This window comes from Prunus persica, chromosome G1 (genome assembly GCF_000346465.2).
Source record: "Prunus persica cultivar Lovell chromosome G1, Prunus_persica_NCBIv2, whole genome shotgun sequence".
NCBI lineage: Eukaryota > Viridiplantae > Streptophyta > Magnoliopsida > Rosales > Rosaceae > Prunus > Prunus persica.
Genome location: NC_034009.1, coordinates 45,001,294 through 45,017,680, shown reverse-complemented (window position 1 = coordinate 45,017,680; position 16,387 = coordinate 45,001,294). Strand labels below are relative to the sequence as shown.

General features: G+C 43.2%; 2 protein-coding genes across 9 annotated transcripts; one reads left to right on the top strand and one right to left on the bottom strand.

Annotated features, from left to right (window-relative positions):
- On the bottom strand, nucleotides 2,057-11,488 carry LOC18791421. 8 transcript variants are annotated; one of them, XM_020569257.1, is made up of 5 exons: nucleotides 11,254-11,439; nucleotides 9,733-11,144; nucleotides 8,325-9,233; nucleotides 2,471-2,913; nucleotides 2,057-2,301 (listed from the first exon to the last, which is right to left on the bottom strand). In XM_020569257.1, the coding sequence occupies exons 2-3, from the start codon at nucleotides 10,221-10,223 to the stop codon at nucleotides 8,459-8,461; spliced, it is 1,266 nt and encodes a 421-aa protein (XP_020424846.1). In that variant the 5' UTR covers nucleotides 10,224-11,144; nucleotides 11,254-11,439; the 3' UTR covers nucleotides 2,057-2,301; nucleotides 2,471-2,913; nucleotides 8,325-8,458. The 8 variants fall into 8 exon arrangements, with proteins under 8 accessions (XP_020424846.1, XP_020424851.1, XP_020424876.1 ...); XM_020569262.1 differs by having other exon boundaries at nucleotides 2,507-2,913; XM_020569287.1 differs by lacking the exon at nucleotides 2,057-2,301 and having other exon boundaries at nucleotides 2,316-2,913; nucleotides 9,733-10,249; nucleotides 11,100-11,144.
- Nucleotides 12,506-16,257, top strand: LOC18790042 (TMV resistance protein N). The gene is made up of 5 exons (XM_020569240.1): nucleotides 12,506-13,140; nucleotides 13,343-14,435; nucleotides 14,886-15,161; nucleotides 15,280-15,843; nucleotides 15,951-16,257. The coding sequence occupies exons 1-5, from the start codon at nucleotides 12,617-12,619 to the stop codon at nucleotides 16,083-16,085; spliced, it is 2,592 nt and encodes an 863-aa protein (XP_020424829.1). The 5' UTR covers nucleotides 12,506-12,616; the 3' UTR covers nucleotides 16,086-16,257.

Sequence of the window (16,387 nt, the reverse complement as noted above, 5' to 3'; positions counted from 1 at the left end):
AATCAAGACCTGTCTCTGTGGTCATCTTAATCCTCCTAGGAGGGTGAAACTACCCCGGAAGACTCACTGTCAACCAAGAGTCAAACTACCCCAAACTTGGTCAAGCGGGCCCACGGGGCCCATGACCTCCAAATTCCGATCCAAAAGTTCATATGGGTTCTACAAGGTTTAGGACACTAGTCCTGCAAGTTTGGTCCATATCGGACAGTCGGATCGCTCACGATCGCACGATCGGACGTTTACTGTAAACCTAGTCCTAGGGTTGGCATTTTCAAAGTATCCGGGACTCCGTTCTACACGATCCTAAGGATGTCTAGATTATTATACTTTAACTTCAAGACGATCCAACTATTCAAATCTATCGAACCCAGATAACACACAATAGGCGAAATCTTTTCGATACTCGAACGGTATCCAAATTGAAATCCGAGCACATCTACGTGCTCGTGAGGACCAAGAAATCACCTTGGGACACAATGCCCCTTTTCTACAGTGTCCACGCGCTGGCAGCGCGTGGGTGTTCAAAACGATACCCCATCAACGGAAAAACTCAAAATCATGGCTCAAGACTCCTACCCTAGGTGTAACACCCTATTTGGAACCACTTTTGTTCTTGGACCTACCCCAAAAACTGACCGGAAGTGGCCGAAATAGCGATCCCAAAATCGGCCAAAATCCAATTTGAAAATCAGACAATCTAGGCTCAAAATTAATGAAATCCTACTCAACCATCAGCTAGATTATGAAGAAACGATGAATTTCCATACCTTGAGCACCAAAAATGGCGGCTGGACGACGGAGAACGAAGCCGGCAAAAATTGGGCAAAAAACCAGCCATTTCACAGCTTTTTCTGGCGGCAGGAGCGTCGGCCGATGTCGAGGAAAGGCCAGGTCTTAACGCTAGGGCTGAGCCAGTCCTTTTGGCACCGGTCCCGTCCGCAGCCGTGGCAGGTGGCCGGAGTTTCGAAGAGAGAGAGAGAGAGAGAGAGAGAGAGAGAGAGAGAGAGTGAGTGAGTGAGTGATTTTTATCAAACCCTTTTCTCCAAAATTACGGTTATGCCACTAAGTGATTTTTATCAAACCCTTTTCTCCAAAATTACGGTTATGCCACTAAGGGTATTTTGATTGTATCTCTCTCGTTACAACTCTGATTCGAGCTCACTACGTGTCTACGAACTCATCTCATCTTGATCTACGCAACGGTATAGTCGGAATTTCCAAATTCCTTCCTGGTCAAAAAGTCAACTTTAAACCAAATAAAATATTCTATGGGCAAAATGGTCTTTCATCTGAATAAATTAATATTCACCAATTTATTTAGGACCGGGTCGTTAAGTGGTGGTTTTTTCAGTAAATAAGGGTTAATTGTTCTATTAGTCCTTAAACTTTGACCCGATTTGCATTTGAGTACCTCAATTTTCAAAATGGTTTCCGTAGTTTTTAACTTTAGTTTCTTTTGGACAAATAGTCCTGCCGTTAATTTTCTTAACTTTTTCTGTTAAATGCAGGGGTAAAATGATATTTTTATATTAAAACCAAAAAAATGAATAAAAAATTATATCTTTAAAATAACAATAAAATCAAATCAAATAAAAAAACCAAAAAAAAAAAATTCATGTTTTGGGGAGTAGAAATCTGGTAAGGGGGGAGAGAGAGTTTAATTTTAATTTTCTAGTTTATTTAAATTTTTTATTCATATTTTAATCAATTTTGATACAAAAATACCATTTTACCCTCGCATTTAACAAAAAAGTTAACAAAATTGATGGCATGTCCTAATGAAAATAAAGTTAAAGGACCATGGAAACCATTTTGAAAATTGAATTACTCAAATGTAAATCGGGTTTAAATTCAAGGACTAATAAAACGATTAACCCAGGAAATAATTATGTTGTCTTCTCTTTTCTACAAACATGTCCGTTTCATCATCTTATTTGTAATTAACATAAAAGATTCATAATTTTCTCCCTCTTGTTATGGTAAAACCCTGTCCATCATCTTGGTTTTTTTGTCTGATGTTAATTAATAGAATGATTATATTTGGCAGCCATAATGAAGTTGTTAATTCACCCTCCATTTAAATAGCAACTAGGTTTTCTTGATTAAAATCTTCGGGTATGACCTCCAGAAGAAATCCATACTAACACAATAATCGTAACTCTTTCGAAAGATGCTATTAACTACCAGTCAGCTTTATGTAATTGAGTTTGACCAATCTCGTCTTCACATCCTTCTAAATGCTTCTGTACTGAAGCTACGCTCGTCAGATTCTGAAGTGAGTCCTTCAATTTCCCCCGTTTCCTGTTAGAAGAAAATAAAATGAAAAGGGCAAAGTAAGAAGGGGGTTATTTGCATGTAAAAAAGATGTCATATATACACATGAAGAAAAGCCATGAATTGGATGTAGGAACTACATGAAAGGCATAAAATTTATTAGATGTGGGATATACGTATACTTCTCTTTCATTACCTACATGCATGTAATACAACTGATAGCAAATGTTACCAATTGGTTCCTCAGTAGGCGTTTTACATTTCATGATTCCACAATCTACTAGGCCTTCCATGGATGTAAAGATTTTGCACGTCCGATTTCTCTGTCCATGTCTCGAACCAAACCATGCATCATCAGCTTGTTTTTTTATCACCAACAGTTAAAAGGCTCATTCCTATTACTGGAGAAAAGCCACAACCGTCCAATAAATGCATGACATAGTTCTTGTTCATTCCAATGAAGAAACAAGATATATCAAGCAATGTATCTCTCGGGCAATCATCAGCTAGCTGAACATAGCTTATTTTAAGCTTTACGTGAGTTTCCCAATGAGAAAGTGTTTTCAATTTATCCAATGCAATTCCATTCCGCTTGTGCTTTTTGTGCATAGAGAAGAAATCAATGAGATTGCCAATTCCCTGCCAATTATGAAAATAAATCAATGATGTTTACACCATAGTGAACCGAGCAGACCCAGCATCAAAGCGACTAGCACCAAGGCAGCCACGCCTTCTTCCCTGAAGACACACTTCCGAGGTGCCAGACACCTGCTGAAGCTCCCAATGGCCAAACCTAATCTCCAGGATACGTGTCGCCTCCACGACGACTTGCACAAAGTCCCACATTGAAACTTTGTGCAAACCTCCTACTTTTACTTCCCTATAAATAGGGAACAGTACCCAGGTAAAAAAGGAGAACTACTTTCTGACTTTTACTGTTACTCTGCCACAGTTACCACTTATAGCTGACTTAGGCATCGGAGAGCCTTCGACCGGCACCACACTGGTGCCCGAAGCTTAACAATTGCTTCTCCCATTTTGTCTTCTGCAGGCCCCCCACCAGCCTATTTCACCAAGGGCCTTAGCCCTCTTCCCTGCTGAAGACTCCACATACCTCATCACTAAGTTGGGCTCAACCTTGGCCTAACCATTTTGAGCATCAACAGTTTGGCGCCGTCTGTGGGAAACGACACTAGAATCCCCTCTTTCTCTATCAGCCCAGCTGGCTCCTTCACCCATCAGGCCCCGTCGCCTCTTCTTCACCCCACACTCTGCTATGCCGACCGAGGATAGCCGCGATACCCAGCACCATACCCCCCGCGATGGTACTTCCCGAAGGAAATCTCCGGGAGATGCCACTCTCCAGGCAGAAGTGGAGCGCCTCCGCGACAGTATTACTAAAATGTCGGAGAAATACAAGCATCTTCATTGCAGGAATGTTGAGCTAGAGCATGACTATCATGCTCTAAAGCGGAACTGGGAGAGGACTCACACCCAGGATGCCCAACAAGACCTCACCCAGAATGTTGAGCATACCCAGCCAAATCAGCTAGTACATTCCAGCCAGAGCGCCCCGGCCCAATCTAGGCTCCGCAAGGGTAAAGGCCACCTTCATCCGGAGCTAACTCAGTCGCGACTCCTTTGCATTCCCCCACCGAAGGACCGGCCTCATGAACCGGTCAGGATCTACAGAGATTGCAGAGACCGTATTTCAGACCGTCAACCGGAGCCGATCCCTGTTCTTGTTAACCTCGAAGACCCACGAGTGACACACCTGGGCCCTTCACCAGGGCCCGCCCGCTTACCCGACGAGGAGGGCGTAGGGGACTCTTATAGCTGGGAATTTTATAATTCAGAGGCCTGGCCAACTTACCACACCGAGGCATCGGAAGATTGGGAACATTCCCCAGCCCCTGTCTGCCCACCCCCCAGGCCTTTAGCACCCGAAACTCTTCCTCATGCCAACCCGGCCATGAGGCTTCTCTTTGAGAAGGTCCGGCGTCTGGAAAGCGAACAACATCGCAGCCATCAACCCCTCTGGGCAAAACCACGACCGGGGCCCTTTACTGAACGTATCCTCCACTACCACCAGGAGAAAGATATCCAGCCGCTCCGCATCGCCTTCTACACTGGCACGGAGGACCCTCTCACCCATATCCACTCCTTCCAGTCTGCCCTTGGGTGCAAAGCCCTCACTGACGAAGGCATGTGCCTCCTCTTCCCTTCCACCCTCAGCGGCGTGGCCCTAAACTGGTTCTATAGACTCCACCCCCGCACCATCAACTCGTTCGACAGTCTCAAGCAGACCTTCCTGGACCATTTTATGATCCAGACTGATCGCCTATACTCCTCCGCCGACGACTTGTATATGCTTCGGCAGGCTGAGGACGAATCCCTTCGGGAATATGCAGCCCTGTTCAGTCACGAATACTTCCGCTGCCCAGGGACTGACGATCGCGCTGCCCTTGGGGCTTTCAAGAGTGGCCTCCGCGAATCCAACTTCCGCTACCTGGTTCATAGCAACAGTTGGAACACATATACAGAGCTAATGAAGTAGGCAGCGTTCCATGCTAAAGCCGAATACTTCAATTCCAAGCGTGGCCCAGCCAACCTGGCGCGCCACACTTTCGCCGATCCTCCACCTGCTTCAGTGCCCGCCCCAGCCCCACCTCAGCATTCTACCCCAGCCCCAAGTACCTAGGGTACCCAACAACCAAAACAGAAGGATAGCTACCAGCACCCCTTCAGCAACAACAAACGTGGCAAACATGGCAACCACCACCAATCTAGTGGAGGCAACCCTCCCAAGACTACTGATCGGGCCCCACTTCCCTTCACACCCAGGCCTAGGTTCGAGGTTTTTACCACCCTCAACACCACCTATGAGAATGTCCTAGTGCGTGAAGCCCCTATCATCCCCAAGCCACCCCCTGGAGACCATTTAGCAAGCCTATGCCAAACAAGGGTGTCTTCTGCCGCTTTCATCAATTCAACGGCCATGACACCGAATCTTGTGTTGCGTTGCACAACATAATTGAATGGCTTATCCGTGAGGGAAAGCTGGACAACTACGTGCACAACCTAGCACCCCCGCCTAACCCTCACCAAAGACAGATCAACATGATCTCCACCATCAGTGGTGGTCCTACCCTGGCCGGCACCTCCAACAAGTCCATCAAACATTATGTCCGCTCCACCTATGCGCACCAAGTCTTCAGCACCGAATAGGGACGCCTGCCGAAGACCCAAAAGTTGGGTTGGGCCCCCATTACCTTCTGCGATGAGGAAGAGCGTGGTGTTATCCTCCCCAATGATGATCCACTCATTATCCGTGCGGACATTTCTAATTTCGACGTTGGGCGTATCTTAGTGGACACTGGCAGCTCAGTCAGTGTGATGTTTGCTGACGCTTTCAATGAGCTCCAGGTCCCGTCTCACTTACTCGACCGAAGCATCACACCCCTTGTGAGCTTCTCAGGTGATGTGGTCTAGCCCATTGGCAGCATTCATCTCCCTATATCTATTGGGGCCGCACCCCGGCGGGCGACGATCACTACCCCCTTCCTTATCATTGACTATCCCACAGCATACAACGTCATCCTTGGACGCCCCGTCTTGGCCCAAATGAGGGCTTTTATTTCCACACATATGCTGCTGCTGAAGTTCCCTACGCCTAATGGCACAGGCATGGTGCACGGCGATCAACTCGGTGCCCGAAGCTGCTATGCTTCAGCAGTCAAATCCACAAATCGCCAACATAGTCGTGAGGCCCTCGCAGTAACCAAGGCTCCCGCCCCTCCTCAAGCTGGCACAGAATGACCTGAGGACCTAAGGGAGGAGTCTGTCACACAGCAGGCTGAACCTGTAGAAGACCTAGAGCTGGTTACTCTTCATGACGACATCCCGAATCGGCAAGTCCGGATCGGCACCTCCATCTCTCAAGAGCTTCGTTCTGACCTCGTCGCCTTCCTCCGCCTCAACTCCGAAGTCTTCGCATGGTCCTACAATGACATGCCTGGCATATCACCAGATATCATATCCCATAGGCTCAGCGTCAATCTAGCCGTTCGACCAGTCCGACAGAAGCATCGCGCTTACGACCCCGAGCGCTATGAGGCCATGAGGGCAGAGGTGAATCGATTGCGTAGTATCGGATTCATCAGGGAAGTTGACTACCCTACATGGCTGGCTAATGTAGTGATGGTCCGTAAACCAAGAAAGGGCTGGCACATGTGTGTAGATTACACCAACCTTAATCGGGCCTGCCCAAAAGATAGCTTCCCCCTACCCCGCATTGACCAGCTAGTCGACGCCACAGCTGGCCACGCCCTTCTTAGCTTCATGGATGCTTACTCAGGTTACAACCAGATCTTTATGCACCCCGAAGATCAAGCCCACACCTCCTTCATTACGGATCGTGGCCTCTACTGCTATAAGGTGATGCCCTTTGGCCTCAAGAACGCCGGGGCTACTTATCAGCGTCTGGTGAACAGCCTCTTCGCCCCACTGATTGGCAACACCATGGAAGTATATGTTGATGACATGCTGGTCAAGAGTCGCACAGCTGACCAACACATCCCTAACCTCTCTGCCATGTTCACCATCTTGAAGCAGTACAAAATAAGGCTCAACCCCACCAAATGTGCATTCGGGGTGGCTTCCGATAAATTCATTGGCTTCATGATCAGCCAGAGGGGTATTGAGGCCAATTTAGAAAAGATCCAGGCCATCTTAGACATGACAATACCTAAGACGGTCAAAGATATCCAAAGCCTTACAGGGCGTGTTGCAACCCTGACCAAATTTATCTCCAAGGCCACTGACCGCTGCGCCCCATTCTTCAAGGCACTTAAGGGCAGCAAGCGAAGCATCACCTGGATTGCTAAATGTGACACGGCTTTCAGCAAGCTCAAGGAGTATATGGGCCGGGCCCCTTTATTGTCAACCCCTGAGCACGGAGACATCCTCGTAATTTATCTCTCCGTCTCCGTTTCAGCAGTAAGCTCTGTGCTTATCCGACCAAGGGATAACGCGGAGCACCCAATGCATTATGTTAGTAAAGCATTGCAAGATGTCGAGGCCCTGTACCCAGACATTGAAAAACTGGCGTTCGCCCTGGTCGTCTCGGCTAGACGCCTCCGACCATATTTTCAAGCTCACATCATCCATGTCTTAACCAACCAGCCACTCCGACAAGTGTTGCAGAAACCAGACACCTCTGGGAGGTTGCTTAAGTAGGCCATTGAACTTGGTGAGTTTGATATTCACTACAAACCCCGCCCAACTACAAAGGGCCAGGCCGTTGCTGACTTCTTATCCGAATTCACGGAACCCCAAACTTCAGTAGCTACCCAGCTCGTCAACGAACCCAATCCCCCTCCGGGCCAAGACCACACCGCCCACAAAGGCACTTTCAACTTGACCCAGCCCCTATGGACTTTATTTGTGAATGGCTCTTCTAATGCCCAGGGGTGTGGGGTCGGCCTCGTTCTCATCTCCCCAGACAGGGTTACCCTTGAGTACGCCCTCCGCTTCAAATTCCAAGCCTCCAACAATGAGGCCGAATATGAAGCACTCTTAGCTGGTCTTCGACTAGCCAAAGAGATGGACGCCAAACAAATTCAGATATTCAGCGATTCACAGCTCGTCGTCCATCAGGTCAACCAGGACTTCACGGCCAAGGATGCCTCTATGACAGCTTACCTCCAGCACACCCGGCACTTGCTTGCAACCTTCCACGCCCATTCTATAAACCAGGTGCCACGCTCTGAGAACAGCCATGCTGATGCGTTGGCCAGGTTAGCATCCGCCTTGGAGCAGGGCATAGGTCGCCACATCCACATTGAATTCTTGGACCAACCCAGCACACAAGCCCCACTCATCTGTACCATTGATCACATACCTCATCACTAAGTTGGGTTCAACCTTGGCCTAACCATTTTGAGCATCAACAAATGAGATTGCACTACAGTTGTTGGATATATAATCATGTTTGCCGTTTAATTGAAAAAATTAAAAAGCAATTCCAATCAAGCCGTTGGATAGCTTACAGCAGCTTGCCTTCAATAGCAGCTATCAGCTGGGGTCCATCTTAAGCTTCATTTTCACGTTGGCTGCTCGCTCAGCATCCGATCGTCGGCTCCACCATTTTGAGTGCGACTGGAATCTCAGGCTATATTCCGCTTTATCTTGGGCTTGGGGGAAATTTTGGCCTGGCCAGTAAACAATATGGGCTAGAACTCAATTTTTGGATTTGGCCTGCTCCAGTTGGAGATGGCATAAGGGCGCCGTCATGCTGATGAGAGAAAAACCCATGTGGGATAGACGGCAAACTGGCTGGGGCAGGAGACAATAAGCCTGGAAAGTGACGCGTTTCATCAATTTGCAGGGATCCTCCTCCTCCTTCTCCTCTTCCTAGATCTTTAAGATTATTACAAATACTTCCCATAAAGTCTTCGTCATGAGAAGAAATGGTGGGAATCAAAGGCTTCTTGTGATCTGAAGTGGAAGAAGAATGAAGGGTTGTTTTGTTGATGGAGGCGAGTCTTGCGGCTGGTGAGAGGCCGCCATCACCGGAGGACGGTGAAGAGGAAGTGCTGGTAAAGCGTTGGACTAAGGACTTGAACTCACTAGGATTGGCTTGGATGACCACAGTCCGGCAGCATTTCACAACTGCATGAGGTGGTCGCTTCTTTATCTTGACCGACGCTTTGTTGACTTTGAAAGCAGTGGGCCGTGGGCCCTGGGGTTGAATGTGAGCATATTTTGGGCCTCCAATATCTAAACGAGCACTGATTTCTTGCAATCGAGAATCTTTTCCAACATGAACCTTTAAATCATTACTGATTTCTTGAATGCTTGAATCTAATTCTACTTGTTCGGTGACTACGTCTACGCATGTGCTCTTCAGTTTTCTGGTGATCTCGTCAACAATTTTTCTGATTAACATTCCTTCATACCTGATAGTTAAAACTCAAAATTGTGCAAAAGTAAGATTTATTAGGCCGCTGCAAGATTAAATTGAACTACCATCTTATTCATTATGACTACAGAGCTTGGGATTGAATAAGATTTGAATGTATTAGTTCAACATTTATCCAAAATTGCTGAATCAAAATCTCAGAATCCCACTACGATTTTGTAAACTTCTGAAAACTCTAATGGAAATATATTTAAATATAAATAATATAGTGGTGCACTATGTAAATCCATGTGAATCGATTAGCTCCATATCTGACCACACGTGTGATAGAAAAAGAGTGTTTATAAATTCTCGTATCAGTGATCCTAAACTTTGCATTACACTGATAAAAACCAAAGATGATTTTGGCACTTAAATATTGTAAAAAGGAATCATTGAAATAATGTATGGTGGTGGTATGCAAAAAATAGGTCGGGAAAAAACATTAAGAAAAAGAAGAAAAGAATAAACAAAGATGGAAATAAGTATGTAGTTACCCTTCACTCTTCATATAAACAAGGCCGGACAAATTTGTGGCCTCAATTAGAGATTTTCTCCATGACCGCATCATTTCTTCCCAATCTTTAACTCCATGGTGGTTCACTGGAAAACTATCGATTTGTTTCCCGACATTTTTAGGATCAACATGATAGAAAATTGGCAAAACCATTTGCCCTAGTGTTCTTCTACACTCCATGATCTTCTCCAGCTCCTGAAGACACCCTATGGAAAATGCATACCCACTTGAGAAGATGATGACAGCGATTCTGGATTGTTCAATTGCTTGCATCAGTTTTGGTCCTCTTAGTTTATTCTCAGCAATAAAGACATCGACTCTGGCGTCTTTCAATGTCCAGTAGAGGTGGTCCATGAAGGTCTTGCGTGAGTCTACGCCGATAAAGCTCAAGAACACATCATACATCTCATCATTTGAGGAGCAGGATGAAGAGGATGGAGAGGAGGCTTCATCCACTATACTGGTATCCATTAATATTGTTATTGCAGACTTGTATGCTGAACAAGTAGTTTCGTGTGATTAATTTTCATGAAAAAGGGCGTGTGCTGCACAAATAATAATACTGAATATTCAAACCCTCATTTCTGTCTACCAAAAACTATTCACCTTAGAGTAACCCAGCAAAGCAAAAATGATGCAGGGCAGCAACTATAAGCTGCTGTTCAGCGACCCAAACATACCCAAAATACAGAGAATAGAAGGATAAAGCAATAGAATTGAAGTTGGTACAAAGATAATTGAGTTCTAGGGCAAACTCCCAACAGAAACTCTATAGACTAACGTCTGAAATTATATTCATCAACAAAAACTAAATACAAGAGTCTCTAAATAGCCTAGTTATACTAGAATACACCAGCCAAGTATTCCTATTCCTAGTTTAATAAGAAACCCTAATTGACGAAGGAAATTAAAACCAAAACAGGAAATTGAACCAAATCCTAGTAAGAATAGGAAAACAAATAATAAAATAACCTATTAATCTATTATAACTAAAATTTAGCCTTATTGGCTGATGAGCCTATTTAGATTAGGAAGTCTAATAGATGCACCTGCATCAAAAAAGCAGCAGCTAAACAACTTGGTAGTCGAAACAATTTGTCACAGACAAAACCAACACCTCCATAATCACTCTGCTGAGACCCGTCTACAGGCCCAGCTACTTGTACAAATACCATCTATATATTCCCTACTGTATTGAATAATGTTACTAGCCTCGGATGTATCTCATAGGAGATACTTGTATAAATTGCCTGACTCTATCTGGGGCAAAATTATGAATGAAATCTAATCTTTTCCTATCTCTCAATCTGTCTATTTCCTTTTTCTAAAAATTCTCTGGCAAGGTACCTATTATCTGCTATCAGAGCCGTTCATCCGATCGCGGCTAGATCTCTGCTCAGCCCCAAAATGAAATACGATGAGTTTTCAGAAAGGGAAATCGGCATAAGGTAACGAAGTAAATGAGAAAAACTAGAAGAGATTCAAAAGAAAGATGAAAAACCTGGTTGCTCCTTTCCTTGCAACGACCCAGCCTCTCTGATGATGAATAACAATTTTACATAAGAAAACGATGACGAGAAATAGCCCTCTGATTCTGGACCAAACCTGATTCCCCAACTGACAAGAAAGAATTTGTGAGTCGTGACGCCAAGATAGGAATAAAGGAGAAAGAAGGAAGAGGTGGAAAGCTGACCTGGTCGCGAGGGTCGAGACAGCAGAAGGAAAAGGCTTTTATTTTTTTATTTTTTTATTTTTTTATTTTTTGGGGTCAAAATAGCAGAAGGTAAAGTGTAGAGACATAGCAGAAGGTAAAAGTTAACACCATTTTAGAAAGAAAAAATAAACGCAAAAATTTACTTTCAGTCCCAGTAGTTGGCGGATTTTACCACTATTAACTCTCGTATTTTGTTTTTTTTTTTTGGTAACATGGGGGGCTAAAAGCCCAGCACAGCAGCACCTAAGCAGCAAAAAAACGATGCCTGGACACACCCATGGCATCAGCATACAAAATATCCTTCAGGAAGTCAGGAGCCGTCTCAAAGAGATGAATCCCAGGACCAAAATCGATGCTTCTAGCAGATAAAGCATCAGCAGCAATATTCTGCTCACGGTAGATATGATTAATAGAGCAACGCCATTCCTTGCTGATCATTAGCTTACAACAACATATGATGCTTAAAAGTGGATGAGTGGGAATGGTTGGGCTATTTTGTTTTTCAGTGAAAGGTAGCAAGGAATTGGAGATTTACTCACACACTACACTACATTAGTGCCTAGTGGTTTAACTATATTAGTTTCAATTTTGTTGATTTTATTTTTATAGTTTCAGTTCGAAGCAATAAAGACACATTTTAGTTTCTATTAAATTCTTCTTAATTTTGTTAAATTTTGACCATGTATCCTTCCCTTGGATGATGAGGTTATGCTCGAGTCCCTCTAATGGTAAAATACAAGTTAGAGCTCTTCTCATTTTTAGGTACTATTTTGAAGATTAATCTTTCAAACAAATATGCATCTCTTAGTTAAAATTTGAGCGAATTTGGCTCGAGTGGAGCTAAATACCCATGTATCTGTATGAGCAAGTGGTTCACACTTAACGAAATTGGGAGAGATTTGACATAAATTTGAAATCTGCCCTTAGAATGACTTTTTACTTTTTTTAAATAAAAACAAACCCCCCCTCCCCCCCCCAAAAAAAAAAAAACAACTAAACTAAACTAAACTAAAATAAACTATATGCTGTAGCCTAAGCTGGTGGGGCGCTCCTTTACCTTTGTGGACTGAAACGAGGAGTTGACTTCACTTGCGGTATTTCCATTTCCAAATCATCTGTGTAAAACACAAACCTCTATCAAGAACAATCCATGGATGTCGCCAGTACAGCCCTTGCAGCCTCCTCTTCATCCCCACCCTCCTCTTCCACAGAACATTGGAAATACGACGTGTTCTTGAGCTTTAGAGGCATAGACACACGCCAGACGTTCACAGACCACCTCTACTGGACACTAAAAGACAACGGGGTCAACGCCTACATTGACGAGAACGAGCTAAGAAGAGGGGAAAATATACCAGACGAACTGAAGCATGCAATCGAACGGTCTAGGATCTCTGTTATCGTCTTCTCGAAGAGGTATGCGGATTCCACATGGTGTCTTGAGGAGCTGGAGAAGATCATGGAGTGTAGAAGAGCAAGATTGGGGCAAATGGTTTTGCCAGTTTTCTACGATGTTGATCCTACTCATGTCAGGAAACAAACTGGTAGCTTTGCACAAGCATTTCGGAGACATGAAGAGCGTTTCCGTGAGGATAAAGATAAAGTACAGAGGTGGAGATATGCATTTACTGAAGCGGCAAATTTGGCTGGTGCAAATCTTAGAAACACTGATGGGTAATTACACAAACTATTTTTTGTTTTTGTTTTTGTTTTTGCTGGATACACACACACTTCCTTGCTATTACCAAATGTGAATAAGGCTTAGAATCTGTTATTTACACCTTGCCAATGAGCTGTTCAAATTTGAGTTTAATCCTGCAGCTGCATAATAAATCTTAAAACTTACCTTTACTTAATTTTTAATTTGAACTGCCAGGTATGAAGGAAAATTTATAAGGAAAATTGTCGACCACATCACTAGAAAACTGAACAACACATGCTTAGACGTAGCCACCAACCAAATTGGAATAGAATCTCGTGTGCGAGAAGTCAGTAACTATTTAAATGTTGGAGGATCAGATGATGTTCGTATTATTGGCATTTGGGGTATGGTCGGAATGGGTAAGACAGCAGTTGCAAAAGCCATCTTCAACAAATTTCATCAAAGGTTTGAAGGCAAAAGTTTCCTTTCAAAAGTGAGGAAAGGGGATATGGTTAAATTGCAAAATCAACTTCTTTGTGATATCTTGAAACCGGCCAAGAAAGAGGTACGTAGTATCGCTGAAGGGACGAAGGAGATTAAAAAAAGACTTAGCAGTATAAGGGCACTTGTCATAATAGATGATGTTGATTGTCGGAAAAAATTAGATGAGTTAGCTATAAAACGTGACTCATTTGGTTCAGGGAGTAGAATTATTATAACAACAACAAACGCGCATTTTCTAAGGATACTTGAAGTAGATGATACATATTTTCCACCAGCAATGAGTAATGAAGAAGCTCTTCAACTCCTATGTTGTCGTGCCTTTACTGAGCGTCATCCTAGCGATGAAGAATATCTTGAACTTTCAAGAAAAGTTGTTGAATACTGTGGAGGTTTGCCACTGGCGCTTGAAGTTTTAGGTTCTTATTTATGTAAAAGAACCAAAAGAGAATGGAGAAGTGCATTGCGTAAATTGAAAAGAAAGCCTCATGGGGAAATTCAGGAAAAGCTTAAAATAAGCTATGATGGGCTAATTGATGATGAAGTGCAGGCTATCTTCCTTGATATATGTTGTTTTTTTATTGGAATGAACAAGGACCATGTCACGGCAATATTGGATGGTTGTGATTTTGATACATTATTAGGAATTGGAGAACTCCATGATCGATGCCTTGTAAGTGTTGATGAAGGAAACAACCTGATGATGCATGATTTGCTTCGAGATATGGGCAGAGAAATCGTACGTGAAAAATCTCCTGGCATCAGAGGAAAACGTAGCAGATTGTGGGATCCTGAAGATGTAACAGACGTATTGATAACCAATTCTGTAAGTACATTCACAATCAAATTGGATTAAATGCATGTACGTAATAAAAGAGAAGTATATATGCATCCCTATCTCATAAATTGTAAGCCCAGAATGTGTCAACAAACATTATACTGCAGGTTGAATGAAAAGAGAAATAAAGCAGAGAAAGGAAAGTGTAAGATAGAAACTGAATGATTGAATTATCATAAATACAATAAAGAAAATGTAATACCTGTGCCGCCAGAAGCTGGCAAAGATACCTAACCAATGTAGAGAGTTTGTAAAACAGAACTAGTATATTTATTTGATCTAGAGGTACCGCAGCAGCTGATAGTAGATAATAAATGCTGCCTATACCTCTCTTTTAGTTCATACATCCAATTTATGGCTTTGCTTCATGTGTACAAATAATCTTTTCACTTGCAATTTAGCGTCTTCTTACTTATTTCCTTTTGTTTTTTCTTACAGGGGACAGAGAGAATTGAAGGGGTCACATTAGATTTGCAAGGATCTCACGAGCCTAGCTTCAGTGCAGAAGCATTGAAAAATATGCAGGGACTCAGATTGCTCAAACTCAAAGGTGTAAAGTTCACGGGGGACTGCAAACATCTTTCCAAAAGGTTAAGATGGTTGTGTTGGCCTGGGTTTCCTCCAGAAGCCATACCAGAAGATTTCAATCAACCAAACATAGTTGATATCGACCTGAGTCATAGCTGCATACAAGTTTGGAAGGATTCTGACATGGTACACTATAATCTCAACCAAATTATTAATTCTTTCCTCCAGGTTTTTTAAATACCAATGTCATGCTTTCTCTCATCTAGTTGGTTTTTTTACGTTTGTTTTCCTTTTTGTCTCACAGCCTCTTGAGAAGTTGAAGTTTCTTAATCTTGGTTATTGCGATCGCCTGAAACAATCACCGGACTTTTTAAAACTCCCAAATCTCGAGAAATTGATACTCCAAGGCTGCAACAGTTTGTCTGAGATTCACCATTCTATACTACAACTGAAAACCCTTAAATATTTGTGCCTTGCAGACTGCAACTTAACTGATGAAGCAATTCCTGAAGATCTTGGGGATCTAACTTCTTTAGAAGAGTTAGATCTAAGAGGCAATGTATTTAATGGGTTACCAACCCTTAGTAGGCTTTCCAGGCTTCAAAGTTTACAATTGACTAATTGCGCAAACCTTCGGGCGATCCCAGATTTACCAACTAATCTGGAAATCCTTCAAGCGGATGAGTGCATTGCATTGGAAGAAATGCCAAATTTTTCAAGAATGTTGTGCATGAGAGAATTGCACCTTAATCGCTCCCCAAAACTTACTGAGATTCCAGGCTTGGATAAGTCGTTGAACTCCATGACAAGAGTTCATATGGAATGGTGCATCAATCTCACTGCTGATTTTAAGGATGCAATCATACAGGTTCTCTCTCTCTCTCTCTCTCTCTCTCTCTCTCTCTCTCTCTCTCTCTCTCTCTCTCTCTCTCTCTCTATTAATTGCTTGTTTAAATCTTGCCGCACATCATGTAGGGATGGAGTGCGTGCCGAAATGGTTGCCTTTTTCTTCCTACAAATGATTTTCCTTCATGGTTGAGGAGTGTCGACACCAAGGGTGAAATACTCGGTTGTGCCCCAAAGTTTTCGGTTTTGAATGAAAAGCTTTGACTATTTGCATCTATAGTTCAAATTACTTAAACTATTGTGATTTTCGCATTTGTGCTATCAATTGTACCCAATGCATGGAACTTATTATCCTGCAGTGAAAATAAGCATGAGCACCGATCGGTTCAATTCGGGACACAAATATTTTTTAATGGAGTGATTGGACAATATTGCCTTTGATTTTAATCAAAAATTTGAAGTCGAGACTGACATATACTGGGTAAGGCGACAAGAATGACAGATCTAATATGAAGAATATGGACTAAAATGATGAGGTTGGTATACTATTCGTGACACAAAATTAC

What these genes read in the sequence shown, in the direction of transcription:
- LOC18791421 (XM_020569270.1), bottom strand. Translation starts at nt 10,223, where the DNA reads ATGGATACCAGTATAGTGGATGAAGCCTCCTCTCCATCCTCTTCATCC. An exon ending in GTTTATATGAAGAGTGAAGG is followed by an intron (nt 9,234 to 9,732) that starts GTAACTACATAC and finishes TTTAACTATCAG; the next exon opens with GTATGAAGGAATGTTAATCA.
- LOC18790042 (XM_020569240.1), top strand. Translation starts at nt 12,617, where the DNA reads ATGGATGTCGCCAGTACAGCCCTTGCAGCCTCCTCTTCATCCCCACCC. An exon ending in AATCTTAGAAACACTGATGG is followed by an intron (nt 13,141 to 13,342) that starts GTAATTACACAA and finishes TTGAACTGCCAG; the next exon opens with GTATGAAGGAAAATTTATAA. An exon ending in TTAAGGATGCAATCATACAG is followed by an intron (nt 15,844 to 15,950) that starts GTTCTCTCTCTC and finishes CACATCATGTAG; the next exon opens with GGATGGAGTGCGTGCCGAAA.